The sequence below is a fragment of the Psittacula echo genome (assembly GCF_963264785.1).
Source record: "Psittacula echo genome assembly, chromosome: 3".
Lineage (NCBI taxonomy): Eukaryota > Metazoa > Chordata > Aves > Psittaciformes > Psittacidae > Psittacula > Psittacula echo.
Window position 1 is genome coordinate 10,101,897 of NC_137736.1, and position 20,973 is coordinate 10,122,869.

General features: G+C 47.0%; 1 protein-coding gene across 2 annotated transcripts in view; it reads left to right on the top strand.

Moving 5' to 3' along the window:
• IGSF11 (immunoglobulin superfamily member 11) overlaps positions 1 to 20,973 on the top strand; it is a gene marked incomplete at both ends in the record, with an annotated part of 101,916 nt that overhangs the window by 40,735 nt on the left and 40,208 nt on the right. Inside the window, one exon of one of the 2 annotated variants that reach the window (XM_080613645.1) lies at positions 20,753 to 20,879. The exons of the other annotated variant lie outside the window; for it this stretch is intronic. Coding sequence (XP_080469771.1) covers positions 20,861 to 20,879 — 19 coding nt within the window. Of the gene's footprint in view, positions 1 to 20,752; positions 20,880 to 20,973 lie in introns of those variants that run through there. 2 annotated transcript variants of the gene reach the window in all.

Sequence of the window (20,973 nt, forward strand, 5' to 3'; positions counted from 1 at the left end):
CTCTACAGTCGTGTGGGTGGCTTTTATGATGCCTCTTTTTCCTTGACAGTTAAAGGTTGCAGTTGCCACTTCAGAGCATCCCTAGCTTCCTTTCCTGCCCTAGATTCAGTCTGTGTTTGTGGATAGAGCTACTGAACATGTGCACAGGCAGTCTTCCCTAGCAGGACTGTCCATGGCAAGGCAGTGCCCTATGTTTCAGATGGCACTAAGTTCCTTCATGTGCCCGTGGCCACAGCATTCTAGCCTTGGGCTCAGTTTGCCATGGACAGAGATAGCTTGCAGAGGCTGTGTGTGGGAACACTCTGACCAATCCCTGTGGGTACTTCCCATGCCAGAGGACACGCCATGCAGCACTGGAGGACGTCTGGCATGCTATCAGGCTCCAGAGATGGCACTCAAGCGATCATCGTAATTACTGTCCTGAAAGCTTTTAATCCCTTGGTTAAATAAACCCAACAAATGATAGTGGGAGAAGGGAACTGCAGCTGGCTGGAGGACAGCAGTACTATGAGCAATGAGATGTGCGAACGAGCAAACACCAGCATCCTGCTAGAGACACCTAGTCTGGCTAACGATGAAATTAGCATGCAGCTTTGGTCAGACCTCGCCCAAACCTCACTGCTTACATCTTGTTGTCATGTCAGAAGGAGTACAAAGAATAACAGTAATGAGGGTGCTGGAGGGGAGCTGAGGTATGAGGAAAGATTAAAGCAACTAAATGTGTTTATAATGGGTAATTGGTGATTAAGAAGGTAACACAACTGTCTTCCTGTAATTTGAAGGGTGTGAACTTCAGGGAGAGGTGCTGCTCAGAAGGATAGCAGGGGGTATACAAGTAGGAGTGATGTGATAAAGCTGAGGGAGAGAAATGTAGGTGGAATATTGACAGAAGCTCCTAATAGACATTTTTTGGTCTGCCTGATGTGTGACAGTGGTAAGAACATCACTGTTTGGAGCACATCTATACAGACAGGAAAATGCTGGAGTAAATGATTTGGCCTAGCTGGGCTGCCTGAAACCACACGAACATTTTGTCCCCTACTCCACACTTTTTATATGAACAAGCAAACAGCACCAGGACTTCTTGTGATTTTCAGTGGGGAGGTGTTGCAAATGTGACACTTTGCAGTAACGCTTTACCCCACGCTGTCACTGTTAAATCTGCCTGCTGTCAAACTGCACTGGGGTGTCAGTCCTCATGTATCTTTGATAAGGTCTGGGAAGGATTTGGTGGAGATTGGCGGCAGCACTTTTATCCCTGGACTTTGCAGAGAGCAATTGTCCCTGGTCAAATAGGGGGAGCACGGGTGGTATGGAGTTGCATGAGGATAGTAAAGCCTCAGAGTGTGCCCATGTTGATGTTGTAGGTGCTGCTTGGTGTGCACTGCTGAAGTGGGGTACCCATCATGCTGCTGGGCTTGCACTCTGCTTTTAAATAAAGCTTAAAAATTGCAGAACTGCGTTTTGGACAGCAGAGCCTCAGCTGCAGTGTGAGGAGGTTCTCCCTTACCTTGGGCAGGAGGGATCAGGGTTTTCTTATTGAGGGGTTTGTACACCCAGTCTGTGTTGTTGGAGGTGTTCAGAAGGACCATGGCTGGAGCAGAGTGATGGCCACCTAAGCCACTGGTCCTTTATCATCCCACAGTTGTGCCCAGGCATAAAAGGTGGCATCATTCTCCTGACAGACACAGAATGGTTGGAAAGGACCGTAAGGTCATCCAGTTCCAACCCCCTGCCATGGGCAGGTGAGGTATCTACTTGAGTGCTTCTAGCAATGGCTGTGCTGCAGCCTTCTTACTCATTAAAAATACAGCCCACCACCCTTCACAGTATTAAGCCTGCCTGTACACTGCTGGGAACTGCTCTCTGTGCATGTTTGATTCTTTCCATATGCTTACACATCCCCCTGCAGCTGCCTGCATGTTTTCCATAGAGTTTGCAGAGCTTTTGCTTGCAGAAGGCATTGCTTAGAACAGGGTCCCATTGCAAGCATCTCACCTCATTAATCTCCAAAACATAATGCATTTACCAAGTTTACAGCTGCCTGTGGGAACCTATCTGTAATGCACACAAATTCCTTACCTTGTACCTCATCTCTTCTTTCTACCTTCCTCTCCAGACCTGCATGACGCCCCCCTAAACATGTCCCTGTTTTGCATGCCACTTATCCAAAGGTCATGGCACCAGGTATTAGCATGGCAAACACTGTGACGTGGTGCTTGTCCTCCACCACGGCTCTTACTTGGGGCGGCTGCTCCTTGTCTTTTGTCATCCTAACACAGAGTGACTTGGCTGGAATGCCCCTGCAGTAACCTGCTTGGCCATAAACTGGAGACCTTTACAGCTGAAGGTTTGCCTCTAATACCTTTTTTTAGCTTGCCTGGTACAATTCTCTGCTCTGTGAGTGCTTGCAGACAGCGTTGCAGGTTTTATTTCTAAAGCAGACTGTGTTGTAATTAAGAGGCCCCAAAATGAATTCAGCCTAGCAATAACAAACCATAATAAACTGAGCTCCTAACAAGACTGACAGGAAAGCAGTCAAGCTGCACTGGGATGTTTCAGCATTCACATAGATGTTTTACCTGACATCATAATAGCAAGTTTCTTTCAACTGCTGTGTTCACCTTTTCTGCTAGGCTCTGACAGCCTCAGAGATCACCAGCAGTTGTGCATCCTTTCCAGGGAGGGAACAGCACCAGCTATGAAATAGAAGCTTTCATCCTGGAAAATATCCAGACACCTCTAGAGAAGAAAATCCTGCTGCAGACAGATACTGACCATAGAAACAAATAATGCAGCCAATGGCAACTGCAGGGTTGATCCTTCGCCTCTTTCCCATAGGCAGGCAAGTCTGAATAACTGCAGTCTAAGACAGAATGCAAAATATCAGTGTCTGTCGCATGACACTGACACAGACATCCAAGTTTTGAGATCTGGTGTCTTGAGTAACTGGAGGCATCTTTCAAGTAGAGTTGTATCAGCTATTTCACAGCCAACAGATACTGGCTAGACAGTGTAAAGTTTGTTGACTTGCAGCCGGCCTGTTGGGCTGGGAGGCTCCATCTCTCTGCCTTATGGACCATTTCTAGTGCAGTCTGGTCTTAGCTTGCTTCAGGACGTTCAATGGAGCTGCTAGTCCTGGTTCCAGCAATGCTTAATGAACCTCTCGGTCAACTGGCCTGGATAAAATTTGGGTGGGTTTCACTACTGGGCCTTCCCTTCCCTGTCTGGCAAGGTCTAGAGAAAAGCAGCTTGCTGATCGTTGTGTCTCTGTGAGAGAAGGCAGATGGTTGTCTAAAGAGCAAAGGATCTTGGCACCCCACAAAAGTCTGAAGTTCCTTTCCAGACAAAGGTTGAGACCCTTCTTTGAAGTCATCCCAAAACCACATGTTCTTGTGGGACAGTGTGAGACAGCAGCTTGTTGGCTGACAGACAGTGCAGAACAAGAGTAGTCCTCTCTGTCTGTGTGCAAGCCCACGTGAACTCAGGGAGCCATTGACTTCTGCCTTCGATGATGCCAGTCAGGCTACTGGTGTGGATGTGTGTGTGCCAGCAAAGGCTTGGACTGGCTTTATACCTGGGAACAAACCCATGCCCATAGGTGGTCCTGCTCTTCTTTCCCTGCCAGGGCAAGAAACAACTCCTTGCAGGCAGCTTCAGAGGTAGGGAGCAGGTTGGTGGCTGCTACAAGCGTGGCTGGTGTCGCACCATTATAAAGGAGGTGGCAGGGCTGCGGGGCCAGGTGGAAGGGTTGTGCTGCTGGATGGTGTAGTTGTGTGAGCTGCTGTCAGTCTGTGGCATCCCCAGTGTGCTTGACAGCTGTGCAAACAGTGCAGGCGAACGTACCCGAGAGGAAGTGACAGGGAGGAAATGGAAACGTCTGGAAGCGTACCAGAGAGCAAAGCTTCATCATAATATACCCCCAGGCCAGAGCAGAATTACTTCAGTGCAATGATACTTTATTCTCTCACACACACACACACCCCGCCACGCTTTCCTCTTGGGGAGAAGATGCTACAGATCTTGACTGGTATTGCTTGGTATGTAAAATGTCATGTTGCGCAGCTGAAAGAGATGCTGGCCAAGGGAAATAGGAAGCAAGCACAGAAGAGCTACTTGAATGTGCATTTTCAGGGTAGCAGGACCTTGGCTTTCTGGAGTCAGCCTGTTTTAGAGGTAATTTTGCTTTTGGGGATTCAGCTGGTCACCCACAAAATCCGGGAAGTTTTCCTTCCTCCCATGTACGTTTACATTCAATAACGGAGCGGTGTGTGTGCTGTATTTTCACAAGGATCAGATTAACTTTGGTATAACAGGGCAGGATGTTGCCCTCTGTTTCAGTACCTGAACACCACAGACCATGTGGTGATCATTTCGCTCTTTCCCCTTTTACCATATAACCAGAGAAACAGCATCTGATCTTGATTTTTCATCTTCTCTTGAAACGGAAGAAAGCAGAGGGGGGGAAAATAGCACACCGCATGTGTGGTGGTGCTACAACCGGCACTAGAAAACCCTTAAGGCTAATGGACATCCCTGCCTGGTAGGTCGTGTCATGATTGCACACTAACATTTACCCACATTGGGGCTGTGACAATCAAATGCTTTTCAGCTTTTTCCTTCCTCTGCATCACAATCTAAATAAATCTCAGAGCAAAAGGCGGTTATGATTGTTTATCATTTGATGAGCTTCAGCTTTGTCTCTGGCAGACACTAATAGAAAAGCTGTTGTCATCCAAACCCAAGCAGCCTTCAGCTGGAGTTAAATTACAGCACTGCTGAAGAGTGACAGATTTGGGAGAGAAAATAATAACAGGTGGGCAGATTATTAAAATAAAATGCAGACAATACCTGGAGGGTAAATATAATTAGCTTTGAGATGGCAATGAAATCTGAGGAGCATTCTGAAAACAGAGAAGGCTGGTATACATGTGCCTTCACAGTGAGGACCCCTGCTTACACAGCTGGAGAGCTGATATCTCTATTTTAGCCACTTGTTTTCTATCATGCAGGAGTGCTTCTTGTACCTGATAACTCACAGGCAGCCTGGATGCATTTTATTTTGTCATGTTTCACAGTAGGCTTCCCACAGCATCCCAGAAACCAGCAATGTCTTATTGGAAAAATCAAGTGTTCTAAGAGGCATTGTGGAAGCCAGTCCCTGTTGCATGGCTTGCCCTGGGTCCTGTGAACTACTGCATGGCTGTGAGCACAAGCAGCACCAGCATTGCCCTCCCTTGATCCCAAAAGAGCAGTCCCATAGCTTCTTTGGGTAAGGATGATGTCTCTCCTGTGCTTAGGCATGCTTCCTTCTCAGCATCACTCTCCCAGCCTCCTGCCCCATGTATCACATAAGCTTTTTGCTCTGTCTGTCCTGCACTCTTTCAGCTGTTTGTTCTACATACATTTACTTCAGAGGGCTGTCTGGGGAAGACATATTCATGCCAATAAAATTGATAAACTGTCAGAGAGAGCGAGAAACAGTTTTAGTAACTGGCATTACAGTGAATTTGCTGACCTGGTGCAGGGAGGGGAAAGGGGAAGGCTGGTAAATTAATTACAGCAGTGCTGAGGAGAGCCTAGCTTATCTTGGAAGTGGTCCAGTTACTTGGCTTGCAATAGGCGTCCAACTGCTGTATACCTGAGGAGGTAACAAATGCATGAGGTTGAGAGTCAAGTATGCTCAAGGCGTGGGTCTGGTTGGTGTAAGCTGTGTTGAGACTGTGCTGCAACCCTCTGCCTGCCCACCCTTGACCTCCCACAGCCTCCTGTGTCCTTTTGTCTCTTTTTGTCCTTTCCTGGGGTGCATTTGCAGTTGCATCCCAGAGCTGACTCTTTACATAGCTGCACACTCATTGAGGCTGATGTGAAGGAAGTGGTGGCAAGGCATGGGCAAACCTGGGATGCCAGCAAAGCATGAATCAGTCTGGTTTTGATTCCTGCTCCCAGCTCAAATCCTGGCTCTAGCTATGCCACTGACCTGGATGAAGGCAGGTCACCTCTTAGCTCAGAAGTGCTGCCTTCCTTGTATGTGGAGGCACATACACAAGGTTGTTTGTGATCATCCTGGAGGAGGGAAAAAACTGCCGTTGCAGTCTGCATCCCCAAATGCTTTCCAATTGACTACACAAACTTGGTACCTTGCCTTGTTTTGCAGTGCTGAAGCTGTCTCTGAAGCACCCCATCCACATTGTGGTCCCCTGTCCCAGTCACAGGGCTGGAGGAGGAGCGCTTATTTCTCACTCCTGTTGCTTTCTCTTCTGCACCTCATTCTGAGTACGAGCTTGGGAAAAACAAACGGGAAGTTAGTGCGTCTGGTGGAGCACTGAATGCGGTGGTTCCAGTGCTTCTCAGTTTCCTGAGGAATTTCAGAGAAATGCAGAGGTCGAGTGAGCTTTCTGCACATAGGAGACGTGGAGGCTCAGGGGCTTGACTGTGTGTGCTAGTTCAAAGAGAAAAGCAATGCGTTGACCAAAATATCTGTAGATTTCAAGTGTACCATGAGTTAGAAGGAAGAATGTCCCTTGCAAAAAGTATATTCTCCCTGAAAGTAAAAAGTCATTGCTGTCCTGGTGTGATGCTGTTACCCCTCTGTTGCTGTTTATGAATCCTTATCACCAAAGGAAAAGTATTTTAATATATTTTGAATACAAGTGGTCTCATTAGACGCCATCTTATCTGTGATATATGACTGACAACATGGCCAGACAAAGGTTACTGCAAGAAATAGACTTGACCTTTTAAGCATACAACAGAGATTTGCAGCAATAGTGAGCACCATGCTTCCTAAATGAATGTGTTAGCAGGCAATGAAAGGAGTACACCTAATTAAAAATGTATGTCAAGGAAAATAGATGGGATAAAGAAGGTTAAACAAACATTAGAGAAGATAAACATATTGTCCCAACAGGCAGCATGGAGAGGGAAGGGTCCTACGTTGGAACAAAAGCAGCCATTTTGGGAGCTGTGCTTAGCACTCAATTGCAATGAAATACAACAATAAAATGCAATTATGGCTCTAGAGCTGGAGGACAAAGCTGTTCTGATGATGGTGCAGAGCCATCGGTAAATGTATGAGGAGAAAATGCAGAAATACTTCTGCCATCTGGTCAAGTCTGGTACTTACGTAGTTTTCATTGTTAATGGTTCTCACATCAAGTATGTATTGTAAGGCTGCATCCTTAGCAATATTTTACGAATGGGTCTATAGCAATAGGATGTATGATCAGACATGCAATCAAATGCATACAAATCTTTAAGTTTCTCGTCAGCTTTTAAAGAGATTATTCTGCCTGCTAGACAGTTAAAATACTTTTTTGCTTATCTGCATTTGTTAGAGTCTCTTTGGCTTTAAATACCTCTGAACAGAGTCTTCCCTGAGCTTGGCTTGCTGGTTTTGCTCTGCCTTCTCTGTAAAATTAATGTGAGTTATTGAGCCGGTATTGGCTTGCTATTATGCCATCTAGCCAGGTCTGTGGAGGGGTAGGGGGGATTAAGGTAGGGAGCATGTAATCACCTGAGCTGGAATTTAGCCATGACACTGGGCTTATCACTTTTAATCTTATCAGAAACAGAATCAAAAGGACCACAGGATCTCTAATGGCTATAAGTGGTCTGGTCCTTAGCTTTACATCTGACCTGAAAGCCTGGGTCTCTTAACAGAATGGATCTCCTATGGGAGAGGCTGCTTTCCCAGCCGGGGCTTGGCAGAGAAAACAGCCTGCTGACAACTCACCTTGGGGAGCACTTTGGTTTTTTCCCCATGAAGGTCTCCTTGCTTTGCTGTAGGATTTTGCCCATTCAGGCTCAGTAAATACAGGAGCAGAGCCAGTGGGAGGCCAGGCTCTATCAAGGCTGTTAAGGAAGGGTGGCTACAGAGATGACTGCTTTTGACATCTCTTTCAGTGCCTTTTTGGGGAGGGCTGAAGGGAGACAAAATGTCAGAGCAGAGAGGACTGAGTATAGGCTGGAGCAAAGCAGCTCTGTGAACCGGTCAGATCACCCTTGCTGCTGTCTGCAAGAGCTTTGGGGCACAGCACGGGAGGATCTCAGTGTTTTCTGGTGAGATGCCCGTTCACAAAGATGTGATTCCTCAGCATGGTCTGACCTCTGTGGGCCCCACTGAAGAATGGGTGTGCAGTGGAGGGATGCTCTAGGCTGTGTGAGCACTTTTGATTCAAAGTGACGGCTGCCCAGTGGTAGCTTGCACAAAGAGCTACCTGACAACAAACTCCTCATGGAAAACAGTCTCCAGCCAGCATTGGGGGTGCAGTGGAAGGAGAATGACTGAAATGGTATATTCAGTCTATGAGGATCTGTCCCAGGCGTTGATGGGTGCCCCAGACCCCACAGTATGGCAGGGGCACAGCCACTCCTGAAGAATCACTGCCTTCCACAGCTGGACCAGCAGCTCTGCTGGCTGTTCACCAGGGATGCAGGAAGAAGATGAGGTAATGGTTTTAGTTGACAGCACTGTCTCAATACCTGTGTAGATCTATAGGCAGAGTTGCCTGAGGAAAGATGAAAAATTAATGGGGACATTTTCACCCTGGCTGGCTCACATGGCATTCTAATGCTATTGCCAACATGATGGGAGTTTCTGCCTGAGAAGTGTGCAGTGAAATCCAAATCGTTTGACAAGGAGTAAAAACAGCTTCTGATGGGGCCTGGGGCAATAAATCAGTTTGTAAAATGCTCTGCACCTTGAGGAAGGTGTATACATAGATTTTGTTTCTGTGGTGGCTGTGGGCTAAGGTTGAAGCACCTCTAAAATGTGGACTGTCTTCAGTAGAAGGCAGACTCTGCTGCAAATGGGGAGAACAGGAAATTGTAGTGGGGAAGCCTATTTTATTCCAAATGATTAAGGCTTGGTCTGTGTGCAAAGTAACACCCGTGTAATGGAAGGTATGATTTGTTAATGTGCAAGTCTTTTTGTCAGTTCTTTTGGTTGAAACTTACCACCTCAATGTTTCAGTGGTAGGTAGCATGCCCAGTGACAGCTTAATGTCAAGGGAAGTATCATAAAATCAAGGGATGATGGATTTTAGACAGAAATGCTGCACAATGTGATGAACACAAAACTTGGGATGAAATGCAGAAGGAATTACTTCTGGGGAGATGGCAGTGGGATGTTACAGGTGCAAAAACATTAGAGCAAATATGAAAGAGTATTCAGGTCCCAGGGATCTCTACCTGGGAGCTGAGGGGTGAGCAACAAACGAGTGCACCCAAGGGCTCAGGATGAGAAGGGAAATGCTGCTCTCCATGCGGTCCTCTAGCACTCACTGTTATCACAACTCATTCTTTGTAAGCCAGGCAAAAGGACTCATCCTCTTTCCAGAGAGATCAAGCCTGCAATGTAAAAATAGTCCGATTTGGGCTGGAGCTTAAACCTAAAGTGATTACATGACTTCTATTAAAGCAAAAAGCAAACAAACCCTATTTTTCCTCTGGTGATTACATAACTCTCAGATCAGATGAGAGTTGGGCAGTTCAGAATTAGAATGGGCACTCTGCAATGCCGTCGATGCAGGAAAGCACCTGCACAACTCAAACCCAGCATCTGTGCACTGCGGGGTTGGATGCTGCAGTGGCAGCTGAGACTCAGAAGCATCTCTGCATGAAAGTTGCTGCTCCTGCTTTGCAAGGGGATGTGTGCCTTTTCCCAGCTGTATTAGATTGGCCTCGTAACCACTCCCTCAGCATGGCATTTCTTATTGCACTGCTGTCTCTGTGCTGCAGGGTATAGATTTGCTCTGTTGGACACTTGAGCTTTGCAGGACAGCTAGCCAACTGGTTTTGCCAGTGTCTGTGCAGCAGCACAGCTAGCAGGTAAGCAGGTATTGAACTGGGTGAGGTAGGAACAGTTCAAAATGTTACTTTCCCAGATCCTGTCTACACCCAAAGTGCAACATAAATTGCCCTGGAGAGCTGCATGGGCAGTAGATCTGAGTGGCAGACCAGGATTTGTCATTGTTAGGGTTGGAAGGGACCTCTGGAAATCATGTAGTCCAACTCTGTCACCTAGTGAAGCTGAAAACTTGTGTAAATCACTACCTGCTGGGTATAGAGATTTCCCATAGTATAGGGAATTTTGCTTCAGTGAAGCCTGCTTGCCCCAAATGATGGTTTTCCTGAATCAACAGCAGTTGAGAGATGGTTGCATGTTGTAGTTCATGCTCTGGATGATTTCTCAGGTGCCTGTGTCCTTGTTATATGTCGTCAGTCAGTCTCCCAGCGGGAAGTTGCTGCTGAGTCTGCTACATGATTTGTAAATGCTGAGGATGAAGGATATGATCTTTTATCTTTGAGCGAGGGCTTTGAATTTTTCCTGGCCTGAAATCCTGTTGGAAACCTGGCTTGGGCAAAGTCATTGTATCGTGGCAGATTTAAGTGCAAATCTCCAAACTAAATGCCTTCCTGGCCTTAGGCTGGGAGTCCAGCAGGTCCCTGGCCCCAGCACATGATACGGTGGTGGTGATGGATATGGGTGGTGATTTCCCATCAGCTTCCATTGCCTGCTGCTCTGGAAGTGAAGTATTGATGCAAGAGCAGCAGGGCAAAATGTGGTCTTTAAAGGCTGCTCTGAGGGAAGATTCTGTAGTTCTATAAGATCATAGGCTTGTTAGGTGATGATGGATACATTGGGAGTATGTAAGTAAGACACAGACACTTTACAAATATCATCCTTGTAGAGCTATGGGCAGGGCCAGGAGAACCCCTTGCCCACAGTGCTGAGGAGGTAGGGGTTATCTACAGGAATGGACCAGCACTTGGGTTTTAACTTGGGCCTCTAGCAAGGACTGAGCTCACATGCCAGGTCCAAACAGTGGGTGTGTGAGAGCTGGGGCAACAGCCATGAAAGAGCTGAGGATAACCCTGCAGTGAAGGTACTGGTTTGGAGGGAGATGAGGGACACTGGGCTCTCCTGAGCAGCTCTACTACTGAGCCTGAGGCACTGAAATGGTAAACTGGGTAGTCCAACATGTAGCCTTCCATGTCGGTGATGGTAAAAGCTCTTTGCCCTATGCTGCTGTCCCTTTATAGGATCTTTCTTGCACTTCAGTGTCTTGGAGTCATATCCTTGGGCTATTTTGCCTTGTACAAAGGTTATCAATATTTCCCTCTCAAAAAAGAAGCATGACTGTCCTCTAGGGATAGTTCACAGTCAGAACTGGGTAGAAACAGGGGCTTGTCCTACTTTGTGCAAGCATTGGGCATCCTGTTACAGACCAGGCAGAGGGGGGCAAAACTTTCTTCATCTGCTTGGAGAAGGTTTTGAAGCAGTACACTGCTAAGGAATTTCCTCCATACTGTGTATGTGTACGTGTTGATTTGTGCATGTCGGCTGTTTCTCATCATGAGTCCTCCCAGTTGGTTGCTGCACCACTTCGTTGCTGAAGCTACGGGTGATTATTCTGTGTCAGAGTGGGCTGAGGGTGGAAATGGGTTTATTTGAAGAGACTCCTTTACCTAATAAGAGCATGCCAGCACACCTTTCAGGACATGTATTTCTTGTCTCCTCTGAGGGTTTACCATCGCCAGTGCAGATGATACTCTCAGACAAGATCTGTTACTATATTCTGCTTTGTGCTCTTTTTGCTTCCCTCTATCTCCTCTAAGATCAGCTGTTATCTTCCTTCTGCTCCCATTAGGCCATTACCTGATCTCCTCTCTCTTAGCTGCCATCCTTACGATCCTAGCTGCCTCCCGCCTCTCAGAGTTTTAGCAATACTGGCAAATCTCAGCTTCTGTTAGGCTTTTCCCCCCTTCCTTTCAATCATATATCAGAGACAGAGCTGGATGTTTGAGGATGTGGTGGGGGGGCTCCCAAGTGTGCAGCAGGCTTTCTGCAATGAGTTGCAAAATGCATTTGCAATAGTTGTTCTCTAAGTGGTGAGCAGACAAATTAATCCAGGGAGGGCTAACCTAAACCCCAAAATGTAACTGCTGGTGTAGTTAACTCCTTGATCATTGAACAATAATATCCAGTAAACGTGTGATACTGCAACTCTGAACTGCCTACAGTGTGTTGCTGGAGTGTGAAGCACCCTGTTGTCTCATGCTCAGCTGCTACAGCTTCTTAACTGCTCCTCTGCTTCAGAGACTTCTTGCAAAGAACTTGATAGTTACAAGGGGGAAGGAGCTGAGTTAAAGCAGATTTTATGTAGAAGCAGTTAACACAGATGCAGCATCCCTGAGCGTGTGAGTCACATTGAATTCAATTTGCTGAGAACTTGCATATAGGTGGCATGGCTGCTGCCCCTGTCAGCATTTGGTGCCTAGCTCTCAGCTGCTACAGAGTACAATGGCTCTGAATGATCCAGTTTGGCACCTTTAAGCCCTAAGATCGAAGCTTTGAAGCCATCTGAGGAAAGCGGCTGGTGAAATACAGACATAATCCTGCTTCCAGTAAACCTATCTATGAAAAGGGCTGTTTTTCTCTGAAGTAAGACAGTGCCAGCAAATAAAGGTGCTCAGTCGAGGCACTAAAATTTCTTGTTCTTGAGGTATTTAAAGAATCCTGCATTACTGATCACAATACCTGTAGGTATCGGTTTCTCTAGACAACATCATTGCTCCAGCAATCTGTACCGATTGTGTTTATTGCCATATTAGCAATTACCACTTGGGTTTTGTTCCTGAATAGCTCTACCTACATATGTACCTTCTACTGAGTGATGCGTGTCTCAGATGCACTGCACAAGTGACACTTTGATTGTGCTGTTCCAGGTTACTGGCAGGCTTTGTTATTCTCCTGTTACCCTGTATTTCTTGATCGCTCTGTTACACATGTGAAATGCCTTCTGTTATGTTAGACCTGCACCGGCTACTGGGTAGCAGAGCAGATTCATTGCTGCTCTGAGTCTGGTACATCACACACTAATTATATCTAGAGTTACCTCCTTAAAACTTTATAGCTGCTGTCTCTTTCTTTCTGCATCAGTGCTCTGTCCCATGGTAATGCAGAGAAGCTGGATCAAAAGGATTGCATCCACAGGTAAGCTCTGTCTCCTACAGAGCAGTTGAAACATAGGATTATGGTCTGAACCATGATGGGATGTAGCATCATACTTAGAGTTCCCGGTGAATAGTGAAACACCAAAGCTCAAATCTGAGACTGAACTCTTGTAAAGCTACTGTATCTAAGGATAGAGGACTTCGGCCCCCTTCACCAGCCCTCCCCAGTGAGTTAAGCCTGATGGGTCTCTCTAGTCCTGCCACCTTGCACACTGTGCTGCCATCCTGCCAATGCCATGTGCCTTGTTCATCACGGTGCTGTGCTGTAAGATGTGCATGTAGGGTAGCTCTTTGACCTGTTCTTTTGTGCTCTGCACTAGAAATGCCTCATCTGCTCAGGCAGAGGGTGGCTTGTTCTTATTTCTGGTACATCATTGGTCTCATAAAAGACTGAGTGACTCAGTTCAGTGGTGCAGAAAAATGGAATCTGTGTTTTCTGTCTAGTGGTTGTTGCTTCTTAGTTTTCTCTGAGACTCATTCCTTCCACGTAGGTAACCCCCCCATCTCCCAATTCCTCCTGCTCCAAGCCTGTGCACAACCAGGGACTCTTACCTTTATTCTTTCATATTCTCCTACAGCTTCTCTCCCTGCTGTTCCTTGGGCTTACATGTAGACCAGTCATTTGGTCATGGGACTTTGCCCAGTGTCTGGGGCAGGATGCTTGAGGGCAGTAGCTCCTTTTCCAGCCTTGTTTGTCTGAGGAGCCTGGCCACCTCACGGGCTTTCTGATGTTCAACCGCTATCCCTGCGCTGTCCTCAGCTCCTCACTCTCAGTTCTTCAAGCCGTGGGTCATGGGGTGCTGTGCAGCTACCCAGCCTCTGACTGCACATGGATATACACTCAGTTTCACTTTACCTGTGATGTGGTACCTGTCTTACCCTTTGGGAGCCATGTCCCAGGAGTAACACTGACTGCTGGCCTCATAGGAGCCCCTGCAGAATGTCACCCACCCCATGAACGTACAGCAGGGAATGCGCCCGAGCGGTGCCTGCCAGTGCTGCTGAAGGGCTCCTGGCATGCTTGGCCTGACTTGCGTGTTGCAGTTGAGTCCATATTTGCTGTCTGTTTAGAAACCTTTCACTGGGGCTGGTGGTGGGCTCTCTCAGCCTTTTCTTCTGCTCAGGGCAGGGGTGAAGTCCATGTATTTTTATCTGCACTTGGATGCTGAATTCCATGTCTTTATTTGGCTCGCCATCTTCACCCCTCTGCTAGGATGCCTCTGGCTGTACCTGGCTATATCCAGCACTTAGGCATGTGTGTGGGGATTCTTGAGAGGGTGGTGGGCACCCCCTTCTTCTCCACCTGTCATGGAGATTTGGGGATGGGCTGTGGTTGAGGATGCAGCAGCAGTTGTGCCTGCTGGACAGAGTTAATCCCTGGAGTCTTGAGCGTCTCCTGTTTTGCTGCCCCCTCCCTGGTTTCCTGCTTCCAGTCCCTGTTCCCTTGGGGTAGGGTTACCGAAGTGGGAGCCACAGGGAGAGCATGTCTATTCTAAGGAGCCGCATTCGGTTACTGCATGCCAGAGGTGCTCAAGTATTGCTGGCAGGGAGCCATGTAGTAATGGGGCAGGGGAGCGTGAGCTGCAAGAGGGGAGCAGGAAGAGGATGGCCAAGGACCTGCAAGGCTGCATGAGCCACTTCTTTGTCTAGACAATTACAGAGATAAAATGTGTCAATTCAGGACCAGGAAGCTGTGGCACTGAAAGAACACAGAGCAGTTTATCTGTTAACCTTAAAGTATTCCTCTGCCTGATCACAACCCACTACTGCGTCTCCTTGGCAGTGAAGGAGAGGATACTGATCTGTTTCTTTTGTGGATAGCCATAGTGCAGTGATTTGTCTGAGGTTATGGGGGGTTTGTGGCTCACGGATGACCAAATCCTCAGTCACACACAGATGGCCTGATAGATCTGTAACTTATCTGCTAGATGGTAATGGATGTTGCAGAGATTGTTTGTAGATACTCAGTTGTTCTGAATATTTCTACAGATAATGATCAGGCGTCATTCAGATGCAAAGTGGTTTTCAACACACTTTATAAGTCCCTGGGGTACAGAAGCTCAGTTTGGAAGTGGAGACAGGAGATTTCCTTACCTGAGGGACAGGACATGAGGCAACGATGTGATGAGCAAGTGTACTCAGATTGGGCTTGTTCTGGTTTCTCTGTGCTGGCAACATTTGGGTGAATGAGGACATTGCTGCACCTACTGGTTCCTACCCCTTTTTTATAGAACTTAAAAAGAAAATGGTACTTTCACCTGCTGACACAAAACCAAAAGCTCTCTTGGGAACTTGGCTGCCTGCACTTTCCTGTCCTACATCCCCAGCATTCCTGAAATGCCATGTACTTCTACTGGCATCCTCAGGATCAAGCACCACAGCATTTGCAGAGAGTCCACACATCATCTGGCACTCTGTGCCCTGCCAAAGCTTTCTACACCTTCCCACCCCACAACTGCGAGCACTCGGCTCCTTCTTACATTGCTGTGACCATTGGGAATATCTTTCACTTTCTCCTCTCCTTCCTATTTGGTTATTTCCTACTCTGGAAAGTTGCGTCCTTGGCTTTGGGATTTATGTGTGGTGATGAACTGCAGGCAGGTGAAATCAGGCAGCTGTTTGTTGAGATGTCACAACAGTTTGTCACCACATGGATTTACTCATCCCCTCGATGTCACAAACCTGACAGGGACCTGGATCAGGGAGGTATCTACTGCTTTGTTAGAGCTTCTGACCAGCAGGTTTGAAAACTGTGTAGGTGACAAAACACTGACGTACACCCACACAAACTCCCAGTGTGAGCTCAATAAGTGACAGAAGTGTTGTATATGTAGAGTATATATAGAGAGTATATATACATTTTATATATACAGTAATCATAGCTTTCTGGCTTTAAAGTGTGGCCACCTCTCTAATTTCATTACCAATCAAGTTTTGTCACTTTTCTGTCTGAATTATCTGTGCAAACTCTCTTGGGCTTTCCTGAGCTTCTCTGTGGTGTATATTTTGTGGGTAGTTATGCTTAGACCAGAGTCCCGGGTCTCAGTGCTGTGTTCCTCTGGCTTGGAGAAGAGCTCAAGCATCATGTCTGTACATAGCTAGAGTCCTGATGGGCCAGCCCCCAACCCATTTCCCACGCACAGAACCTGTGTGTGGATGCAGCCTAATGAAAAATATTTATGCCTGCTTGTCTTTGTTCCCTGCTTGGCACTGCGTGTGAAATTCCTGTTTGAGAGGAATGTAGGAGAGCCGTATGGGAAAGCATAGCACTCTTCCATGAATAAAAGGGTATTTCCAAAACAACGGGGTTTGTTATAGCTACATGCAGACTTTATACCAGATAGCGATGCCAGCATTCCTAAGAATCAGCAAGCAGAAAGACTATTCACAAGGCATAGTCAGCTGATGAATTTATTCACTGACAATAATTCTTATGGACATGCATTCTGGAAAACAGTATTTGGGAAATAAAACCAATAGTCCTTTTCAAGAATTCCAGAGCTATGAGGGAAGTCAAGTCGCTTCATACTTTCCATTATGTGATGCTTGATAAGCACAGAGCAATCAGGTTCTCTCAGTTTGAACGTTTTTGTATATATTGCTCCGGTAACCAGAACTAGTGCCTGCTGTCTTGCAGCTATTACTGATTGTGCTGCTTCAACTCATAGGTTCAGCTCTTGCTACACCTTTGCCTGCAGTCCATCAAAGTTTCATGGTTTTTCCTCCACATTTTCACCTATAATTCTGTCTCTACCCTCATTATGAGCTTTTTCCTGCAGGATGCTCCTCTGGTGTCTCCTTTTCTCTCCAACTTACGTCCTTAGTTTTAAAACTTTCCTACTTTATCCCCTTATTCATGCTTTTGCCTTTTTGTGCTCTTTCCCTCAAGCTCCCCACCAGCTCTCCATCCCAACTTGGTTTATTACAGCCTCAGCCGCCAGTTCTTCCCATGGATACCTCCCTTTACAGTTTCTTCTGTCTGTTGTGGGTTTTCTTTCCAGTCTTGATAAAGCTGCTTCCTTGTCCTCCTTTTTCCCAGGCCTGTGCTCTGGTTTCTTACACCAACTTGTTGTGCCCTATTTTAGCTTGCTTAAGACCTTGGAAGCATCTTTTACTCTTAACATCACTAAAGACATCAGCTCCCTGGGGTCTCTAAACATTACTGTCGTACAAATACTTATATAAAATTCATCATCTTGCTAAGGCACATTCCTGATGTCCTAACCTAGCAATTTCCTTGCTCTTAGTGCGTGGGTTTTTCAAAGGATGTGATAGAGAAGTATATTGTAGTCACTTAGCAACCAGGACTGGCTTTTTGAAAGCAAAAATCTTGGAGTTTATTTTGTAATTTCGATTTCTAAAACCTTAAAATTAACAATTGCGTGCTCAAGAAATCAATGAAGTGTTTGCACGGTTGCAGAGTGAAGATGCCCTCTTGGTTTATATGGTCACTTGCATGTGTGTGCGCGCGCTTACTAGCTTTCTATCCCTAGTTATAGCTGGGACAGCACGTTTTCTTGTCCTCTCCTTTGGCCCAGTTTTCAGGAGTGCCGTTTGAACTCCACTTAAGGTCAGTGGGAACTTTGGTGCTCAAAAACCAGTTCCTCTGCTGCAGACAGAAGCTGCCTCCGATGCATCCCCAGCTGTGAAAAGTTCCAACTGCCCTTTATTCAACAGCCAGTGCTTCCAGCTTTGTCCCTGGCAAAGTCTGCAATGCAGCTCCGAGTGATCAATGCAAGAATCTTTGGCACATGGAATCTGAAAGTGTGGGCACAGCACAAAATAGATTGAATTGCAGAATGAAAGAGCGCAGGCAATTCTCCCGATCGCATTATTCAGCTTCACATTTATTTAATTAAACCCCGACATTTTCTAATTAAAACACAGCCTCTGCAGAATTTCTCTGTTGCCGCCAGAGAGGGGGGGATGGACCGGTGGGACCTGGGATGGGCGGCTTAGGGATGGCCCCCTCCTTCCGTGACGATGCTGAGGGTCAGCCGGGGGGACACCCTGCCCGAGGTGTGCCTGTGGTCCTGGCCCGGGTTTGGAAGGACCCAAGCATCCCGTTTCCAAGGCAGCGCACTGCCCTCTAATGCTGCTCCCGGGTAGTGGAGGGGGATCCGTCCTCTCTAGGATGAAGGAAGCCCTGTCGAGGGTTGGGGGGGAAAAGGAACTTTTTCGGCCCTGCTGGGGACGGGAGGAAGCAGGGCAGTGGTTTAGGGGGTACCCCGAGCCATACTCTGATGCCAGACCTGTAGTTTTCCCGTTCCTATCCCTCGATGTGCCTGGTGCTGCAGCCAGGGATAGGGAGCCTTATAGAAGGGCTGCTGTGATGCCTTTGGTACCCTGGTGACTTGTGCTTTTCTTTCTGGAAGTAAATCTCGCCTGAAATTTGCTGTAAATGAGCTTCAGGCCAGAAATGGTTGTTGCCTCAGGGCTCTCTTTATAGCTGTGACCTGTCTTAGGTGAGGTCGTGGCTTGAGCTGCTTCGGAGTAAATGCTGCCCTTTATCAGCGCTGCCCTTTTTGCTTTGGAGAGGCATGTCCAAGCTGTGTATTGCATTTATGTCAGAGATGTACAAAATTACCGTATCTTGCACAACTTGGTGGAGAGGGACTTCCACTGCTTGAGCCTGTGTCTGAACAGAAAAGCAAGATTTGCTCCTTCTTCTTCCTAGGAATGAATGCCTGGAGATGGATTAGCCTTTGCTTTCTTCACCAAGGTGGCATTGAGAAGGAGCTCTGGCTGCCCTGACTGTGGGATCACCTATTTAAATCATAGTTCCTTATAGGGAAATCACTGCAACAGAAAGTGCTGTGTTTTAGATGCTGTGGGAGCCAGGCTGCAGCAGGGTAGAGGCTCAGTGCAGCCATGGTGCTAACAAGAAAGGGCTGGAGAAAGGATGCATCCCCTGCATGGGGTGACCTCTCCCTGGCCCCCAAAGGAGACTGGTGCGAAGCAGAAAGCTTCTGCCTGATAATGGAGTTCAGTGTTTTCCTGACTCGAGGGCAATTGGTAGGAAGCTTGGCTGGGAATGGCTCATCATAAGACTGTCATCAGTTGGTTTAAGTCGATACCAATTACAACGTTATTAATTAAAAAAATGTGACTGCTGTGAATAATGATTGTAACCCTTTGTTTTCCAGGCAGTCACACTGCAGACATCGAGTATGAATTAGAGCTCTCTACATATACTGACTGGTAAAAGCTGTGCTCCCTAAACATACCTTTTAAGTGTCATAACATCTTTTTAAGTGTTAGGACAGACATTTTCCCTTCCTAATTATCTTTCTCCTGCCTTCAGGAACCTTCTCTAACTTGAGGCTGTCTATGCGTTAATCTCCTGCTGCCTGAGAAAACATTAGAAGTCTCTTAAACACAACCCATCACGAAAGAGTGAATGGTTAATCATGCATGGAAACTGCGTGATGTCATCTCTCAGGAACTCAAGGAAGTTTTCTGGTGTTCCATTAAGCGTTCCCATGCTTTCATCTGTGGGAAAGAGACACCAGAATAGTCACCATCCTTTGCTGGCACTGAGATAAGAGCTTGGTGCTCATATGATGGCATGTGAGTTGTCTTCTGGGGTCAGTCTCCTGACTGCCTGGTTGCCATGTCCTGGAGGAGGGAGCTTGGGGCTAGCTGGTTCACATGAGGACAGGAGTGTTTGTTCAAGCAATTACTGTGTTAGAGCTGAGCCTCTGATAGTTTTCCAGGTTAGCCTGATGGATCTCTTTCCTTGTTTGTAGAGGGGGAGAAAGGAGTAGAGGGAGGTGGTGAAAGAGCTACCTGTATACACTGTGGTTCCCCTCATGAAGCATGACTTTAATCTGGTGGTGCCTTATTTCTGTTCTGTACCTGAGGCACAAGAGCAAAGAGGTGCCTGGCTTTGGTTTAAGGTTCACCAGCCAAACTCAGACGGCTTCAAAATGGGTGTACCCCTGCCTCCAAACCTCCTGTATCCTTGTGCCTCTAAGGTTTATGGTGCTGTTCGGCTGTGCCCAGAAAAAAGTGTGTTTCCCTTCTTGTTGGTGCACAACCTGATGGATCTAGGGGCATGAATCCTCCTCGGGAACGCACGTAGCCCTGGCTCCATCACCGCTGGGCAGGACAGATGTGAATCCACGTGCATCAGTGACGCAGGCAAACTGGATTTGGCCAGCTGCCGGGGCTTTGAATGCTCATTTTGGGGGAGGGAGGGAGGGAGGGAAGGAGGACAGTAGAGGGGAAAACCTGCCTTCTGCCTGCTCCTGGTGCTGAGGTGCCTGGGGAGGGAGTGGAGATCCAAGAAAAGGAAGAGCCAGGACAGGGCTGCTGCTTTGCCAGGAGCTCTTTCCCTGTTTGATGGCAGACACATAATATCATGGGGCCAATGCACAGGAGCCGTTTGTCCTTTTGCTGTATCTGATGGATTTGCATGCGCCTGTGTGTGTGTGTCGCTTTGTTTTCCACCCTGTGTTTTTTAGCAATAATCCCCTCCAAGGTTATAGAGATATCATTTGTCAGCAAGCCGACAGAGCTCTTTCTTACTATGGGATTACATAAGAGAACACAGGCTTTATTGCCATTTTAGGACGTATTAGCATTGTGGATTATTTCCATAGAGACTGAGCACAGCGAAGGCCTTCACTCATCCTTCTGCCCCCCTACCTCTTCCTCTTAAAAATGATATACATTAGCAAACAAACAAGCAGGAAGCATCCTGTGAAGCCTGGTCCATGATCAGTGGTGTATGTGGAGGTTTGATGTGAGTGCTAAGTGTGCATCCCAAGACTGCAGGCAGAAGGAGGGATTGCAATAAGATGATGCAGAGCAACAAGAAAGCAGATGTGCCTTCTTCATGTCTGCTTCTCCTCTTGGGAGGCTTGGGAGAGCCCCTGCTCCTGCTTTGGTCATTCATTACCTATGGGATCATGGCAGGTCAGGTCAGTGATTTATGCCTCAGTTTGTAAA